This window comes from Larimichthys crocea, chromosome XVI (assembly GCF_000972845.2).
Source record: "Larimichthys crocea isolate SSNF chromosome XVI, L_crocea_2.0, whole genome shotgun sequence".
In the NCBI taxonomy this organism is placed as follows: Eukaryota; Metazoa; Chordata; class Actinopteri; family Sciaenidae; genus Larimichthys; species Larimichthys crocea.
In genome coordinates, this window is record NC_040026.1 from 3,498,738 (window position 1) to 3,516,273 (window position 17,536).

General features: G+C 41.6%; 2 protein-coding genes across 4 annotated transcripts in view; one reads left to right on the top strand and one right to left on the bottom strand.

Moving 5' to 3' along the window:
• Positions 1-2,255: 2,255 nt before the first annotated feature.
• dhrs7cb (dehydrogenase/reductase (SDR family) member 7Cb) lies at positions 2,256-9,688 on the bottom strand. Its single transcript, XM_010741463.3, has 7 exons — positions 9,500-9,688; positions 7,668-7,824; positions 6,591-6,703; positions 4,784-4,994; positions 4,594-4,686; positions 2,956-3,117; positions 2,256-2,765 (listed from the first exon to the last, which is right to left on the bottom strand). Exons 2-7 carry the CDS (start codon positions 7,819-7,821, stop codon positions 2,563-2,565), a joined length of 936 nt encoding a protein of 311 aa, XP_010739765.1. The 5' UTR covers positions 7,822-7,824; positions 9,500-9,688; the 3' UTR covers positions 2,256-2,562.
• Positions 9,689-10,863: 1,175 nt separating this feature from the next.
• LOC104927393 (myosin phosphatase Rho interacting protein) overlaps positions 10,864-17,536 on the top strand; it is a 40,945-nt gene continuing 34,272 nt past the window's right edge. For 2 of the 3 annotated variants that reach the window (XM_027289097.1, XM_019274491.2), the window contains exons 1-3: positions 10,864-11,892; positions 17,040-17,117; positions 17,290-17,355. In XM_027289097.1, coding sequence (XP_027144898.1) covers positions 11,770-11,892; positions 17,040-17,117; positions 17,290-17,355 — 267 coding nt within the window. In that variant the 5' untranslated portion in view covers positions 10,864-11,769. The remainder of the gene's footprint in view (positions 11,893-17,039; positions 17,118-17,289; positions 17,356-17,536) is intronic. The other variant, XM_010741466.3, reaches the window with a different exon arrangement.

A 17,536-nucleotide genomic window follows, 5' to 3' on the forward strand; every position in this document is an offset into this window, starting at 1 on the left:
TACAAATACCCTGCACAACAACAGATGGACAAAGAAAACCCCACTGTGCAGACATTACCTTAATACTCATTGGAGCAATAAAGTCCGCTATCAACCAATATTTTAAAATAAGAGCTGGCCCCTCTGGTGTCGTACGTGAAAGCTTAGGGAATCATTACCATGGCCTCTGCATAACCTCCATAAGTCAGGTTAGTGTCAATAACCTGAGCTTTAAAAATTGATAAGGGTGATCACCTCGCTCATGGAAAGACCATTTCTGAGCAGCAGCCGTCCCAGTGAGGTGATTCTCATATATAAGTCATGCCTAACATTCAGGATGCATCACTCTGAATATCGCTTCAGGACAATCATCTTCGCCGTGTTTGGGTCTTATCAACATATTGCTCACCAGAGAGCCCAGACAGATGATTGAGAGAAACTATTAGGCTTAGATCATTCTCAGATATTACGCCACACCTCGATGCATTTCTGTTTGATTTACCTTTAAGCAGGAATGAATCTGACAATTTCATGGCTGATAAAAGACAATGTGCTCACCATTTCACCGGGAAAACTCTTGTTGAACAATTCATATGTCGGACCGACCTCGGTTACATGCAATGAAACATACATGATCTGGCAGCTCTGCGTGACATATGTAAATGTGTCATATCAAACTGCCAATTTGGAGAGTCCAGCTGAGTACTCGAAAGAACTCCTTCCTGTCTGACATGTGGAAATGTCATAGAGCTGCATTTATTCATGTGAACATTAGAGACACATTCCTATCTGCCGGCCCCGGAGACAAAAGATGTTGAACTCCCCAGAGGAGAGTGACCTGGAGGACAGACTCACGCATACCAGCTGGACTTGACGCCAATACACACACACACACACACACACACACTCATTGAACCAGCACTTACTCCTCATTTACATGACAGTTGTCACTTTGCTTTTGTCACAGAGTTGGAGTTCTGTGACATTTTCTAACACAAATCTACCAAATGTGTTATTTTTATACATCAAGTGATCGCCAAATAAAATATCCATCATGTTTAGAGGACATGGGCCAGCATTGATCCCTACAGTGTAATCCTTGTAGGATAATAGCAGCCTGTCCTCCAGTCCTGAAGTGATGAGTGCAATAAATCCATGAGTGACATGTAATTGGACGTATTGCATCTGTGTAAACGTCAGAGCTGCCTGAACAAGCATTGTTCAGCTGTCTTTGGCACACAGCATTTGTTGTAGAGAGATCATTTATTATGTATATCATTATACATAACGTTATTATACATAACGTAATTGTTCTTTTTTCTTTGCAACTCACAAGCAATTGTTGAAACATTGGAAGGAGTGACACCAAGACACAAAAGAAAATCCCTGAAAAAAATTAAAATGAATGAATGTCCATTATTTAGTTATGTGATATATTTGACAAATTAATTGGGATTGTTAATATTTTCAAAAGAGCAAATGATAAATTATGCTCCACATAAACAAATCTCATCTCTTCGGTCACCCAGTATCATTAATAACTGTGTGTTGCTGCCACCTAGAGGACACACAGAGAGCTCACAAGAGCTGGCTTCACTTTGTGTGCCTTAAATGTGGAAAAATGAGTATGAAGTGGTATGGAAGCAAAGAAAGGTTGTAAAAATGACAGTTTTATAATCAGCTGAAGTTGTGAAATTGAACTGCAATATTGAAATTTATTTCAATAAATTAAAACAAGTGAAAATGATCTCCTGGAAAATTTCACTTTGTGCAATGACAGACTGAACTTTCTTGAATCAAATAATTGACAAAATGTAACTGAAAAAGAAAAACCTCTGATCAGTTTGATTCTATTCTATTTGATTCATGGGATAGGCTCCAGCCCCTCTGCGACCCTAGTGAGGATAAGCGGTTACAGATAATGTATCAGTGTATGTAAGTTAGACTCTTTCATATTAAATTTTGGTCTGTTTTTGTTTTGTTTTTTTCATATTTTTATTTTGAATCTCAGCAACTTGAATGTTTTTGACATTTGCACGTCTGAATTTAATTCCTGTTTTAATGAATTAATGAACAACATTAATATTTTAATCCTATATACATTGTGATGTTTAATATTAAGTATTCAGATATAATTTTAATTTTACTTGCTCAGAAGATCAAAGTCTAAGTGTGGCACTTTTTTCTTCCATAAAGTAGCTTGAAATGGAGATACGTGTTTGTGTACAATCTATAGATCTGATTCAGTGAAAAACTTACAGTGCACACATGGCAAGAATATTTATTCCGTTTATTTGATTTGTTGTTTTTTTGTATTTAGTTAATCCAGTGTCACACATAGTCTGAATAACAGAGTTTGATTTCATGAATTCCTGAAGAATTATAACTTTATTTAAATGACCACAAACTAATCTCCACATGATGAACCTGAAGTCATCGAGGGTCTGGGACCCCGAGGCAGTTGCTCACTTTTCTCAATTAGTGATCCATCCTCATGTCGAACTCATACGTTTACATATCTAAAACCATGCTTTCTTGAACATCTCTGTATGATTCCATCGTGTATTTCAGCCTCTTCTTCTTCTACTGCTCAGCCAGGACTGAGTCCTTCACTCCAGCACCCAACACAGCAAAGAGGAAGGAGGGCAGGATGGAGCGGAGGTGGAGGGCCACCCAGGGGATGGGGTGGGCCAGCACAACCTCCTTCCTCTTCCTGTTCACCGTTTGCACAATCTCATTAGCCAGGACTGACGGGCGCACTCCATTGGTCAACTGCTTGGCGATAACTGTAAAAGAACAGATGTTCATGGCTACAAAAAAATTGACATTTTAAAGATTTGAGAAGATTTTCTGTCCTCTAAACACAACAACACATCATCAGCAAAGAAACATTCTCCCTCCTGTCAAAGTGGAACACCTCTGTAATGATTTTTATGTCTCAATCCTCTCAGTCACCATACCAGTTCTGTTACTCACATGCAGACAGGGTGTTTGGTTTAGGGGCGGGCTCCTCGACAGGCGGCGGGTCGGAGGCATTGATGAAGGTGTGACTGATGGTGCTGACGACTACCTCGTACTCCTCCACTTCAGCCCGCAGGCAGTCGAAGAAGGCCTGCGCCGCATGCTTAGATGCAGCATCTGACAGGTGTTGACACACACACACACACACATACACACATTAACTCTTGTGCAAACTCAAAAGAGGTGTGACTCATTTGTAAAGAACTCTCATTCCATACATTGCAGAGGACATGCCTTGCTTTAATAGTTTTCTGTGGTGTCATAGGAAGACTTCCTGTCTGTTACAGGTTGAGTATGCAGAAGTGTTCAAGGGAACAGTGAACCGAGTTTCCTTTAAAGAATACATGACACAAGCGTGGCTTCACTCACATACTATCATAGTTTACCCTTTAGACCTACCTTGCTGAGTCTAGTTCATAGTTTTGGTTTTATTTGTTAAGATATCCATCAGTAACCACATTACAATGGAAGTGAATGGGATTTTATTTGAAATGTTACAACACATCTCTCTGATACTGTCTCTGATACTCTGAACATCCATACAATATACTGCCAGAAAGATTCACAGGGATTATTTCTTAGTAGCTCTAGTTTAAGTTAAGACTTCATTTCTATTGGTTTTAGGGTTAACTAAACATCTAAGATCACTGTAAGCAGGGGTGTTGTAACATATCAGTCTTTATGATAACCATGAAATTTATTAAATGAAACTGTGTGAATAATCCAACATGAATTAGACAACAATTTGACTTTGACCACATCCAATTGGATGCAGATGTGGCCCAGGAGGTAGAGGCAGACTGTCCACTAATCAGACGTTTCATCCCCAGCTTCTCCAGTCTGCAAGTGTCCTCGGTCAAAATACTGAACCCTAAATTGTGAGTTTGTGTGAATGTGATTAGCTTGCTTCTCCCTTGTGATCAGAGCAGTTGGCACCTTACATGGTACATAGTACCAGTGCCGTCAGTGTATGAATGTGCATACAAATGGGTGAATGTGATATAAAGTGGAAATATATATGTTATTTCCCTCCAGTCTCTCTCCTTTTCCTATTCATTGTACATTTATGAAACTGTATGAAGCCCTGTCATATGCACAGTCACAATTCATCATCTGTGTAATTTGCATTTAAACTGTCTTCACGTTGTCTTTTATGTAATCAGTAGATGCAATACAATTCAACAGCACCACAAACTCCCTCCTCCAAAATGGATCTCTATGAGAAAAAAATGGACATTAGATCCTTAAGGGAGGCAGACTTTATTTCAGGTTGTGTCTGTTACGTTAGACTCAATTACTTTTATATTGGTGTAGCTAATGAACTGACAACTGGTTAAGTAAATATTTAACAAATGATGAAATCAGGAGATGATGTGATATTCCATTACTCATGGTTATTCAGTATTAATGTTTAGTTTCAGCAGATACTTTTGTACTATCAGCATTTTTTCCCCTCCATTTACTTCTACTTTCATCCTTAACCATATGCCTCCAATGGCTAAATTTGTAGGAGGTTGTCAAAATATTTTTTTCCATGATTGAGATTGAACCAACTTTTGAAATTGAGCTGACAAAAGGGTCATAAGGACTCACATGAACTTCTGAAGGGGATAGCCAGTCTTCCCTGGATGCTGTTGACCAGCACAATATGCCCCGACCTTCTTGAGATCATTGTTGGGAGAACACCTGCCACATTATTTGGAGATTTTAGATAAAAAAGATCACTAAGAACCAACATCACACATACATTCTCAGTAATGTATTTGGTGGTGATCTTGCTTACCTTTAGCCAGAGTGCTGGGGCCGAAGTAGTTAATGTCCATGATGTTTCTGTCCAGTTCCAGGGAGGTACTCTGGACGGGAGCCTTCAGCTTCATGCTGCTGTTACAGATCAGCACATCCACGCAGCCGTAACACTCCATCACCTCAGCCACCACGTCCTCCATGCTGTCCATATCACTGAAGTCCAGGATCACCAGCTTTGGGGCAAATGTCTAGAGATACACAGGATTGTATTACTTCCCTTCTTTTCTGTATGTGTATGTTTTCTCATTACAACACGTTTTCATCAAGATATGTCCGTGCTATACTGACATATCTTTCTCATTATTTGTAGATATAAAATGATCCCACTTTAAAGTGATAATTCTACATTGTGTGAAATATGTTTTCTTGCTAATAGTTAGATGAGAACACCATCCTGTCCAATGCCGAGCAGCATGTCTGTAGAACAGATCTAGGCTCACAATTTCTCCCTAGTTGAGTGTTTATGCTAAACTAAGCTAATCACTTGCTGGCTAGCTTCATATTTATTATGACAGTGTAAGGAGTATTGATCTCCTCATCAAGCCAATTTTTTTTCCTAATCTGTCAAAGCTAAGAAAAGGAAAATCTTGTTACAAATGACTTTATATTATTGATTATATATTTGTTTGTATTGACTTGGATTTGTGTCCACATGGTCAGCATATTTCTTATCTTTGTTTACATTTTGGTTCAACCTTCATTATGACTTTGATGATAATGTCACTAAGTCTAAGTATATAAAGCTTTATCAATCCATGTAAACCAGCTATTGTCAATGTGTCTAGCTTATAAAGGAGACTGTCTTGTTCTCATTACAACAAATGGAAGGTTCCCATCAGATAACACACTGACTTAACATGTTTTATTGAGACAATGATCTCTTGATTCAGGTGCGTGGGGTCCAGACTCTGACCATGAACCACAACATTCCGGGTTCACATCTGGCCTGGGAACTTTGTAACTTATAATCCTTTTCCTCTTTCTCTCTCTCTCTCCCCTCATTTCCTGTCAACTGTCTACTGCAAATTTCTTACAAAGGTTTTAAAATGCTTAATAACAATATTTTTCAAAGTTTGTTGTCTTAAGGACGCACGTTGGCATTGTGTAATAATGTAAAACGCTTCATGATATATAATGTGTCATTATAACAAAAAAGATTTCTTGTTAAAACTGAATTATTTAGAACAATGGAATTGAATGGAATCAATGGCCATGTGCGTTCATATGTTTGCTAATTATATGATATTGTTGTCTATTAATGTGCTTTTTCCATAACACAGCTGCTCTGGACTGTGTATAAAAGATACATGGGGGACAGTGTGCTGTCAGGGAGGATATCCTGCTATTGTGTTGACACAAGGAGGAAGCAGTGATCTGGGACGTAGCAACAGAGCAGAGGATTATGATAAAAAACAAGGACAGAACCTGCTGTCCTCTTGCTCTAAACTTTAAACCCAGCATGTCATGTCAGTGTCATATGTTCATTCTTGGAGGCTATTTGAGGGATTCTGGGATTATACTAAGATCTTTGCTCTCTGATAAGAATTGTCACTGCACTGCTTAAGTTTCCAGTGTACATTAATAGACATGAGATAGTAGTGTTTACTTGAGCAGCCATAGTGAAAGATTTGTTTCTCGGCTGGGTAGTTTGCCAAAAAGATGACTCAGCACCACAAAAAGAGTAATGGTTTTAGTTTGGAAGGATTTACTCAGAGTCTGGCATATTTATGATGTTTCAAACTGAGACGGCATGCGCAATTTTTTTATTTATTCAATTTCCTCACCTCTCTGGGGTCAGCGTCATTAGTCAGAGAGTCATACAAAGACTCCAGCTTATCCCAGCTAGTCCCACACAAGATCAGTCTGGCACCACCCTTATGGAAGAGATGGGCACACTCTGGACAGAAAGAAAAAGATTTATTGAATACATTTTTCACTTTTTCAAGAACTTTTTGTGAAATGCACTTATTTGGTTTCTGGCTGAGAGTAACATGTAGATTGAGTCTTGTGTCTGTGTGCTAAATAGCTACAACCAGCAGCCAGTTATCTTAGCTTAGCATACCGACTGAAAACCCTGTCTGAAGGAAAACACACCTACCGGCTCACTAATCAACATGTTTTATCTTGTTTTGTGGGGTTATGAACCAGATTACTTCTTGTAGTAACTTCCTGCAGCCTTATTGTTATTTTTACTACTATTGTTGCTAGGCAACCAGCCAAGACTCCTAATCATTTTTACGCTTTGGTTTGTATTTTAGCACTTTTTGTAAAACTTAAGTTAGATTAAAAGATTAATATAGGATACTTTATATAACAGGATAAATAATAAGCTACTGGCAGAAGGCGATTAGCTTAGCATAATGACTCGTGGTAGGTGCTTCCTAAAAACTGCCTACAGTTCCAACACTTCTGGAGGTCGCCAACTAACACGTTATGTCATTTGTTTAAAACGAACAAGACATAGCCAGCCTAGCAAGTTACCTCTGCTTTCTGTTTATACACGAAGCTAAGCTATGCTAAGCTAAACTAACAGCATCCCTGATGTAACTTTATATTTAGTGTACAGATTTTTAAGTGGTATGGATTTTCTCCTCTAAATCTGCAAGAAAGCGAATAAAATGTCAAACTGTGACCATAGACATGCAGTTCAAAGCAAAGCTACTTGAGTCTTTGTGCACTACTTTTAGTCATGGCTACAATACAATCATCATCAGAAGGCTCAAATCTAAGATCTGAATTACTGCATAAATCAACTGTCTCTCGGCTTTGAGGCGACTCTAGTGCAGTTTCATAGCATCTTCTACTGAGACGTCCTTCATAGCAATAAAGTATGGTTTAAGAACACAACTGGGATCATTTACCAGTTCCCACCCCAGACACGGCATCAGTGATCACCACCACTTTGTTTCGCACTAAGCACTTGGACATGAACTGCATGACCTCATTGTAGATGTAATACACTCCTGCTGCCACGACTATTAGCATGGGCAATATCATCACCGAGGGAAGGGCCATGTTCTGTAGAGGAGAGAGAGAGCACAGAATCAGTGCAGGGAACAGCTACCGTCCTACTGACCTGCATTAGAGGAGCCAACTGTCTGTTCTGATAGGACAACCGGGATCAGGTTTTAGGTCTCTTAAGGTGTGGCTCATTTGTGGTGTAAACTAATACAGTGTCAATAACAAAAAGTACACCAAACTAAGTGTTATTTCATAATGTGTCTCAGACATCTGAAAGACCAGTCCATTCTCTAAATTCTTTTCTTCCTCTTTTGTGTTTGGTATTGATTCAATAATGGAAACTAACCAGTGTACTTTAGGAAAACAATAAGTGCTCCTAATGTTTTGTAAATCTAGAAGATCTCAGCATGATCTGTCAGAAGCAATAATGTGTGTTAGACAGTAACGTTACCATATCTTAAATGTATTTAGCAAAGGAGTAAACCTCAAGCTATGAAACAATATGGTTCTCTGTATTATGTGTCCCTTCCTGTCTACACTAGGAGACGTAGAATCACAGTGAAATATTGATCAGTTTTCACCCAACGGAAGTAGTGATTTTGTATTTTAAACAGTAGTTCAACATTTGTTTGCTTTCTTGCTGAGATATAGACAGGAAGATTTATACCACTCACACATTTGTTAGGTAAACATGAAGCTAGAGCCAGTGGCCAGTAGGCTTAGCTTAGCACAAAGACTTAAAACAGGGGGAAACAGCTAGCCTGACTCTGTCCAGAAGTGACAAAATCCACCTACCAGTACCTGTAAAGCTCTCCATTTAACACACTCTAATCTAATTTTAAAAACATCCAAAAACATAAATGTAAAAATGACAATTTGCTACTTTACAGGATGTGTTGGAGCTCCAACACATAACTCCCCATAAAAACAACAACATTTCATATTTACCTTGTTTTTTTAATAATTATAACATGTTAAACAATTAGCTTTTAGCAGTGCTTATGGACAGGCTAGCTGTGTCACCCTGCTTTCAGTCCTTGTGCTTGTGCAGCTGAATATTTACTGTACAAACCTGAGAGTGGTCTTGACCTTCTCATCCAACTTATCCAAGAAAGTGAATAAGCATATCTACCAAAATGTTGAACTATTACTTTAAAATGGACAAGAGTAAATGTTAAAGCATGGTAAATGTAAACCCAGAGTAAATTTCTCGTAAAGTTCTAAAAATACTTGCAGACCAATACATGCTGTATATGTTCCTGCCTTTGCTTTGACTGTGACAAACCTTTTGTGTTGTACAATACATGTGTTAAGCCTTCTAAAGGAAGAATTTGGTGGCCTTAATAACACACTTACCATGTAAAGAGAGTTTGAGGAGAACAGCTAAATATATTCTGGCTTTGCTGTCACCACAGAATGCCTTTCACTATGTCACCTCCAGGATGTTGTCATAAGATACCCCAAGGGGGGCAACCGGGGAGGCTCACATTTATAAGCAATGGATGACCTTACTTGTCCTTCTTTACTTGGGAAAACACATTAAGATAACCCCTAATCCACATTAAAACTAGTACTTATGATGACTTCAGAGACCCACTTCCATGCTTAGCACCATATTTGGGCTGACACATGACTGGATCCAAGTGGGTTAGTCAGCTTGCGAGTGCACATCTATAGCAACCACACAACAGACACACACACCTGTAATCTGTGTTATTCTTGGTTCACTTACAGCACGGACAGGGAGTTAATCCTTCGGAAAGACTGGCTGTTGTTTTTTCCGGGTTTAGTTAGGTAACAGAGGCCCTTCTCCTCCCTCTGTGTCCCTCGTCCATTCACAGAGCTCTGTTTCTGTGTCCGTCTGTCCTGTCTGTCTGTACCGCTGCTGTCTACTGCTTATAATAGCCTCTGCTTGAGTCAGCCATTAATACACACATATGTGGTGCATAGTATCTGAGGCATGTTCCCTTGTTGCCAGCATGAAGGGATGGACCACAAGTGAGTGTCTCAGCTCCACTTTGTCTTAAGGAGCAAGTGTTTGCATGGTACTGTTGTTTTAAGTGAATTACTTAGTAATATTTCCAAGTACTTTTACTTTACTTGAGTATGTCAAATGTTTACTACTTTATTGTTATATTCCATGACATTTTAGAGTGAAACATTAAGTTTTTACTCCTTCATTTGCCTTTTTTTCTTCCAAATGTGTACATTTACTTTTGATACTTCAGTTACGAGGCAATACTTTGCATGCTGTGGAAAGTAACAAAGTAAATTTACTCATGAACTGTATTTAGGTACAGTTTTGAGGTACTTCTACTTATTCTATTTATTTCTATTTCTACTTGACAACATTTTAGGAAATACTGTACTTTTTGCTCCACCACATTCTATCATATCTGACAGCCATTACAGATTAAGATTTTAAAGATATGATGCAGTGTCACAGATTAAAATACCCAACTGTGTATAAAACCATTAGCATTAACTCTTCCTTCAATACCACCAATAATAATAAACCAGTGACACAATATTCAAAATAATTTAACAGTATTAAATTCATGCAGTTATGCCTTATTTGTAAAACACTTCATCAACAGTGGTGTGGTTACAGATTGCAATCGGCTGAATGTCTCTCCTGTCAGTATTTGATGAACCTGGGGATAAAAGTATAAAGTAGAAACTATAGTGACCACAAAACTCATGGAAAACCAGAAAGGCCCTATCTAGAGCCAGTATTTAGTTTGTCCTTTCTAGACTACTGTAGCAGAACAGTAACATGGTGGTTCAACATGGCTGACTGGACCAGCTGTGTCTGTGGATATAAGATATAAGATTAAGATCTAAGGTAAAAGAAAAAAAAAATTAAAAAATATAATAATCTACTTGTGAAGTTGTATGTATGTTGTAGTGTTTCTATGTATGTATGTTTGAGTCTATCTATCTATCTATCTATCTATCTATCTATCTATCTATCTATCTATCTATCTATCTATCTATCTATCTATCTATCATAAAGGTCATATTAAGTGTGTTAAAATCTCAGTGACTGTGTTTTCTCTGTGGGCGGCGACAGTGAGCAGTTATCGCGAGACTCGGCAGAATTCCAGGCTCTTGTGTTGCTCTCTCTCTCTCTCTCTCTCTCCGCTCCCCCTCGCTCCGTTTGGGAAAGAAGAAAATAAACCTACCGCTGCTAACCAGGCTAGTTATGGAACCAAACCCACAATACTCCTTCTGCTGTTTGTGACTGGCCTGAGAGGTGCTTCCCCCTCTGCATGCACCGCCTCTACCTGGGAGAAAAGCACGGGGAACCGTTCGTATTCTCGGACCGTGTCTGTTTTTTAAAAGTCAAAGTTAAAAGACGCCAACCAGCGGAGGGTTTCATTAGCGAGCTAACTGGGCTAACCGTAGCCTGGATGAACTTCGCATGGACTGACTGTGCTGCTGCGGCTGGGATAGTAGCCTGCCGTCTTGACTGAAAGCTTTCTTTTTTTTTTTTTTTTTGGGCTGGGTCCATCACATGGGAGTGTGTTCTTACTTGGACACTATCGCCTCGGAGCTTAAAGGCGAAACAAACTGCGCGCAAATGTTGTTTTTGTGGCGTACGCCATCACGTTATTGATTTGGGAAAAAGCCCAGTGGCGGCGGAGCTAACAGGATATTAGCCACCTTTTCTCGCCGCTGTGCGCTTTGTGGTCGCAGGCCATGGACTGACTGAGCGATGAGAAGGCTGGCTTTGATGGCAGCTAATTATTTATACGGGAAGCAGCAATTGGATACAACTAAAACAGAGAAAATAAGATTTGAACGTCGTTCCTGAACAATTCAACTTTTTTGTTTTGTTTTTTTAACTTGAAAATGCATCGGAGTGCTGGAGCTTTTTCCAAGTTGGGATAGAAGAGACGCACAAGAAAACAGCGGGATTTACAACTGCACTGCTGATACATAACAACAACAAAAAAAACCCATAAGTTTGTTTTTTATATAACAAAGAGGTGAAATATAATGTCTACCGCTAAAGAAAACCCTTGCAGGAAATTCCAGGCGAACTTCTTCAACAAAAGTAAATGTCAGAACTGCTTCAAACCGAGAGAGCTGCACCTACTGACGGACCAGGACCTGACCCAGGTGAGCACTGCGCGTCAGGGTCACATTTAAATGGTGATTTTTAAAGAGCTGCTGTTGCTGCCAAAGTAGAATAATTACCGCCTAAGCTCTGCAGAATGTAGTCTGACAGCTACATCCTTTTTAATAACTTAAAGTTTTGCATTGAAATAGTTAACACCCGCCCTCCTAATGACTTGAAGTTGAGTTCTAATGAGCAGCAGGATGTCCATTAAAGAGACACAGTCATGTCTCTATGTGTTCCTGTCAGTGTTAAAGCACAAGCAGCAGTGCAGTGTTTGTTTTGGCCTGAACACAACACATCTATGGTTTCTTCACTTCTTCCTTTTAAGCCCTGTCTCTTTCCACGTGACACCGCTGAAAGTGAATTCTTCTTCCATTTCGCCCTGCCAGTTTGGTCCCTGTGATTTGGATTGTGTAACCTTCAGCTGTTGTTTATCTGAAGTTGTTTGTTTTCCAGTGTGTGTGTGTGTGTGTACCCCAGGCTAGTCTATAGAGGCAACAATGTGGAAGCTAAAAGGAGGAGGGGAAGCAAGGCTGAAGTGGAGATCATATTCTAAGCATGTTTTCTGGGTCCCTGTTTCTCTCTCTCAGATCATTAGTTTAGTCTCTGTTGTATCCTGTAATTGATCCCAGACATGAGGCCCAGATGGGCCCTCGAACTTGGCTCGAGAGCCAAACAGCAACGTCAGCATCCTCCTTTTCCTCTGAGAGAGTGCGTGTGTGTGTGTGTGGGGGGGGGCACACACACACACACGCTTTGCTTTCTTTTTCAAAGAGTGCTTATCGCTCGCGGCGTTGAGTGTACCGCAGGTTAACTCTTTCAGGTGCAAGACTCGAGAGTCAAGATATATAGATGGATTACGGTTACATCACTTCCTTTTAATCTCTCTGTGACCTGGACCCGGAACCAGAGCTTTACTGCCCTGGTCTTTTTGAGAGTCCATCAGTTCCTTGCTCATCACAAGCTTTTTGAAAACGTCTCCAGCCTGTCAGCTATCCAAACAGTCAGCATGGAGCTCGGTTGCACAAACAGGTTTTTGTAAGGATTCTGTCTGGACAGTCCTCAAACCAGTTACCGCTACGCACCAAGCCATCACAGGCCTAAAGCTGTATTATATAACACTACATAAACAGTGTTAAACTTCTGAGCAAGGTGAGCATTAGGCTTTGAAAAATGTCCCCAGTGTTAAGAAGCCTATACGGGCTGACCAAGAGGAGACAAACTCAATAACCCAGTGAAAAGAACGCTCCTGTAAAGCTGAGTAATGCTGTTAAAACACCATGAAGAGGTGATTTAGCTAAGTGAATTTGAGCCCTAAATTAAACGCGAGTTCTTCAGAACTTAAAGGGACCCGCAGCTCAGGAACGCAGCTTTGAAACAGATAGCCCACATGGAAAAGTTAGGCAAAGAGAAGAGAGCTGAATGTTGGAAGGACAGTATCCAATATAAACAATCCCTTTGTTCAACCCTGCTAGAATAAAAGGTGGGCTGGGGGAGGGGCCGCTGCCGCCGCTGCAGCCTGAGTGCATTCTTTTATTTCAGTCAATGTGCTCCGAAAGGAGTTTTATTTCCCCGCGAGTTCCAAGTCTGTTGTCACGGTTTTCACTCGGTCACATGAATTGTTTGTCCCCAGAGAGCCTGAGATGTTCACCAGCCCCCACCCCCCCACCCCCCCGTTTAGAGAAAAGTGATCACGCTATCCTGGAGAGGCGGTGGGAGGCAGGGCTGTGATGGAGGATGCAGGCAGGCTAAGGTTTACACGTACGTGGGAGAGACAGAGAAAGACAGGCCGGGATGCGATGGGGACTTAAGGAGTGGGAGCAGGAGTCACGGGGAGAGAGAGGAAGTGTGGGGTTGGGAAATGAGAGTAGAGTTTCCCAGCGGCTGCTGCTCGACATCCCACCATGAGAGGTTCTAATGATACACAGCAGAGTCAAAACTTTACAGAGACCATAGCTTTAACACAGACCAAATGTTTCCAATGCAGTTCCTGGCCTCGGGGCTGTTCTCAGACTTGTTTTCATCACTCAAGGACAGACACCATCACTTCATGCCAAATAGACTACAGCTCATATCTGTGGCCCTGCTCCAGCTTAATGCAGTGTTTCTGTAAGCTTGTAGAATCACTGTCTGATAATGGCATGACTTTCACATGGGTCCCCCGGTGTCACACCCAACTGAGTTTGTTTTTTTTAAGTCACCTGTTTCCTGGTCAGTGACAACGGCACCCCGGCTAGAACGAAGCTGCTGCTCCACGTCCACACTGATAAAGACAAATCTGAAAACACAGTTTTCTCTCAGTTTGCTCCACATTAAGCCAGTCAGAAAACTGCCCTTCACAATCGATTAATCTGTAAATGTCAGTCTCATATTATTGCCACTGGTTGAGTGCTTATGTATAACAGCTAAGGGCCAACTTTCTGTCACCTGATCACTCATTTCCAGTAATGAGATTTCACACTACAGCATAGTCACTGATGTAATTATGTTTACACTGTCAAGTGCTGACACAAATATAGAACTGATTAAAGGACCGCCCAGGAAATACCTGTAGCTATTGTCATGTGTTGTGAGCCGTGATCACAGCTGATAGTTCCACAGTCATCGAGGTATGAAGGCGAGAACACCCTTACAGTTGACACAAAGGTTAAGTGGAGTCATGCTGCACATACCTGTGGTGTGTAGATTTGTTATACATGACCAGGCCAGTGGTCGTGGCTCACAGACAGTTTGCAGTAGGAGTAGGAGTGCTATGCTAAGCCTGAGCCTTTTCCCAACTTTCTTAATGTTCTAGTGAATCTCAACAATCTGAGAAAACTCTGAAAACACAAGCAGGCCCAGCTGACCAATCACACTCCCCATGTGGTATCTCCACTATGCCTCAGCTCCACACATGGGCTACATGCACAGGCTCTGTAGCTGTGCTCTAACTCCGCTGGGGTGGAGGATTAAACATCCGCTGGATGCCATTCTGACGTGGAGTGTTCTCGATCTTGGAGCTATTCCACTCCTCAGTGGCTGTTTTCAGCTCACACTAAGCTCCAACAAAGTTTGTTTTATTGATTAAGTGGACAATAAGGCGTCTTCTAGTTATGAAGCAATGGAGAGTCTCTATGGAGGTGTCCATATCCAATAAAGAAGTGTATTGCATGGACTGCCAGGCATGTAAAGATGGTGCCACACCTTTTCACCATACGCCTTCCATGTTTGCTTGAACCAGGCTCAAGTAGTCCCCTCCTGTGTTGGGGAATGGCAGCTCATGTGGCAAGATACTTGTGGTGGGTTGGCCATCTGTTGGTGCCCTGCCGCTCCATGTGAGTGTCGACAAACACAACGATTGGAGAGGATTGTCCTCGCCGAGTTGGCACCAGGGATCCAACACTTGGACTGCACATGATTGTGACAACTGTGACCCAAGTGCTTTTCTGTGACGATCAGCTTGAACATCCTTGTCCTGGATTGGCCGATGCTTTGACTCCTCAGGCACAGCGGTCCTGCTGAGTCATAACTTGGCTCCCACGCTCCTTAACACACATCTATAAATCATTCTTTATACTTTCCACATCCGTGTGGCCCGGGGGTCTGCCCACATACGTGTGGACTTTGTGGAGTCCATTACTCAATTCATGATGAAACCCTGCATGGATCTGTGTCCATAACTCTCTCCTGGAGTTTATCTGGCTCTTTAGGCAATGATTCAAGGCTCCAGAATCAGAAATATACTTCATCAGAACCGAATGTCGGATGATCAAACCCACACCTCAGAATTGTTTTTCTGTAACTTTCCAAAACTTACAGTCTGACTTTCACACCCACTTGTGCGTGGAGTGACGCAGTAATCGGGTCTTGAACTTTATCAAGCTTGTTTATTTCATTCATGGCGCAACAACTAATTTTTCATGTGAATAACCAAGCGTAAGACTTTGAATGCCTTCCAGGATGGGAGAATAATCATCATCACACCTTCCCCCTCTATGTGCCGGACGTTTTTTCACCCCACCTTGGACTAAACATGTGATCAGATTGACAGTAGCACTTCATCTGACACACATCCTCTTCATTTCTTTCAATGAGACCCATGTCATGAGGCCCAACTTTTATCCACAGCGCAATGCAATGCAATGCAACGCAACATGATCCAGGAATGCAGTTTTTTGGTGAATGTATAGTTGTCATGTATCATGCACTGTGTGCCAAGTCTGCTGGTTATAAGCTAAGATAAGGCCCAGGATGACATGCTCTCCAGGGAATGGCCATCGCACGGGTGTTGACTGCAGGATCAGCGGAGAGGAAGTCATGTCCATTGTGTCTTTCAAAGTGTATGTGCAAGAGCAGGGATGTGTTCTTGCTCCTGTTCTTCCTGAAACAGCTGCTCCGTGTTTCCTCCCTCTCCCACAGCGCTCGTCTCTCTGAACTCCACCTTTTATCAGGCTGTCTTTCAGGATATCAGCACACGGATGAAGTCATTTGTCATCTTCTGCCTAATTACCGCACTGATTGTGATTTATCTGGGTCACAACACGCAGCACCTCCAAAATAACCTTCTTTTAATGGGTTCAGCTCATCAGACCTGCCTCCACAGGCACGTCCATGCAAGTTCAAACAAGGCACGTATAGATTTATGGCAGGCATGCAGCGACACGGAGCAGCAGGGCCAGTATTAGAACAGCAGGCTAATAATCAGATCCTTGAGCCTTCCTGCACAGGCAGAGTGAGTGCTGGAATGAGAGCCGCTCGCTAATGGTTAACTGTCAGCGTTAATGGAGAGCATAGAGCAGCAGTTTGTAAAGAGTGTCTGCTCTGCAGTGGGAGCAGGCTCCGTGTTTTGAACCTTTCTGCCTCAGCCTGTGGTCAAGATGAATTCTGTTTGTTTCAAGTGCACGGCTAGCTGTTCATACTGTTCGAGGAAAAGGGGAAAGAAAAGCACTCGAGAGTGTCATCAAGCAGGCCTGATTACAGAAAAGGGTTCACGAAGCTGGTTGCAGTCTGCACTGTGAGACGCAGGCAACATCTGGACCCCAAAAGGCTTCTCCTCTCATATTTACACCACGTCTCTCCCTCCCATCCCCCCTCGGCCCACACTCTCTTCCAGTTTTAATGATTACCTAAATTGCTCTTTCGCTCTAACCCCCTCTCTCTTTTACAGGCTAAACCTATTTATGGTGGATGGCTGTGCTTGGCCCCTGAGGGAACTGACTTTGACAATCCAATGCAGAGATCCCGGGTAAGAGCATGCATTACAGGCCTACACACACACACACACACACACACACACACGATTAAAGGGAGACTAAACTCTAATGATTAAATGTTTTTGTTGTGTGTTTGTGACTTCTAAAACCACCTGCTGTGCTTCAAAATCACACTCCTCTGGTCGCTCCTATTTCTCCCGACAGAAATGGCAACGGAGATTCTTTGTGCTGTACGAACACGGCTGCCTGCGCTTCGCCCTGGACGAATCGGTAAGTTAATGCATCTTGTCCGCCGTTCAGGCTTCCACAGTAGCCACATTGTGAAACTGAGCCCAAAGCCTGGGGAAACGCTACATGACTTAACAGTTAGAGTCACAAATTAATGTTCAGTCCTACAAGTGGGTCAAGATTGCACTCGTTTTAGGCTGTTAGAGCCTCGATACATTGTGGT

Excerpts from the sequence above, each read along its gene's own strand:
- dhrs7cb (XM_010741463.3), bottom strand. The coding sequence starts at position 7,821 with ATGGCCCTTCCCTCGGTGATGATATTGCCCATGCTAATAGTCGTGGCA. Across the intron at positions 4,995-6,590 it reads ATGACGCTGACCCCAGAGAG|ACATTTGCCCCAAAGCTGGT; the intron begins GTGAGGAAATTG and ends GTGTATCTCTAG. Across the intron at positions 4,687-4,783 it reads CCCCAGCACTCTGGCTAAAG|GTGTTCTCCCAACAATGATC; the intron begins GTAAGCAAGATC and ends ATAATGTGGCAG.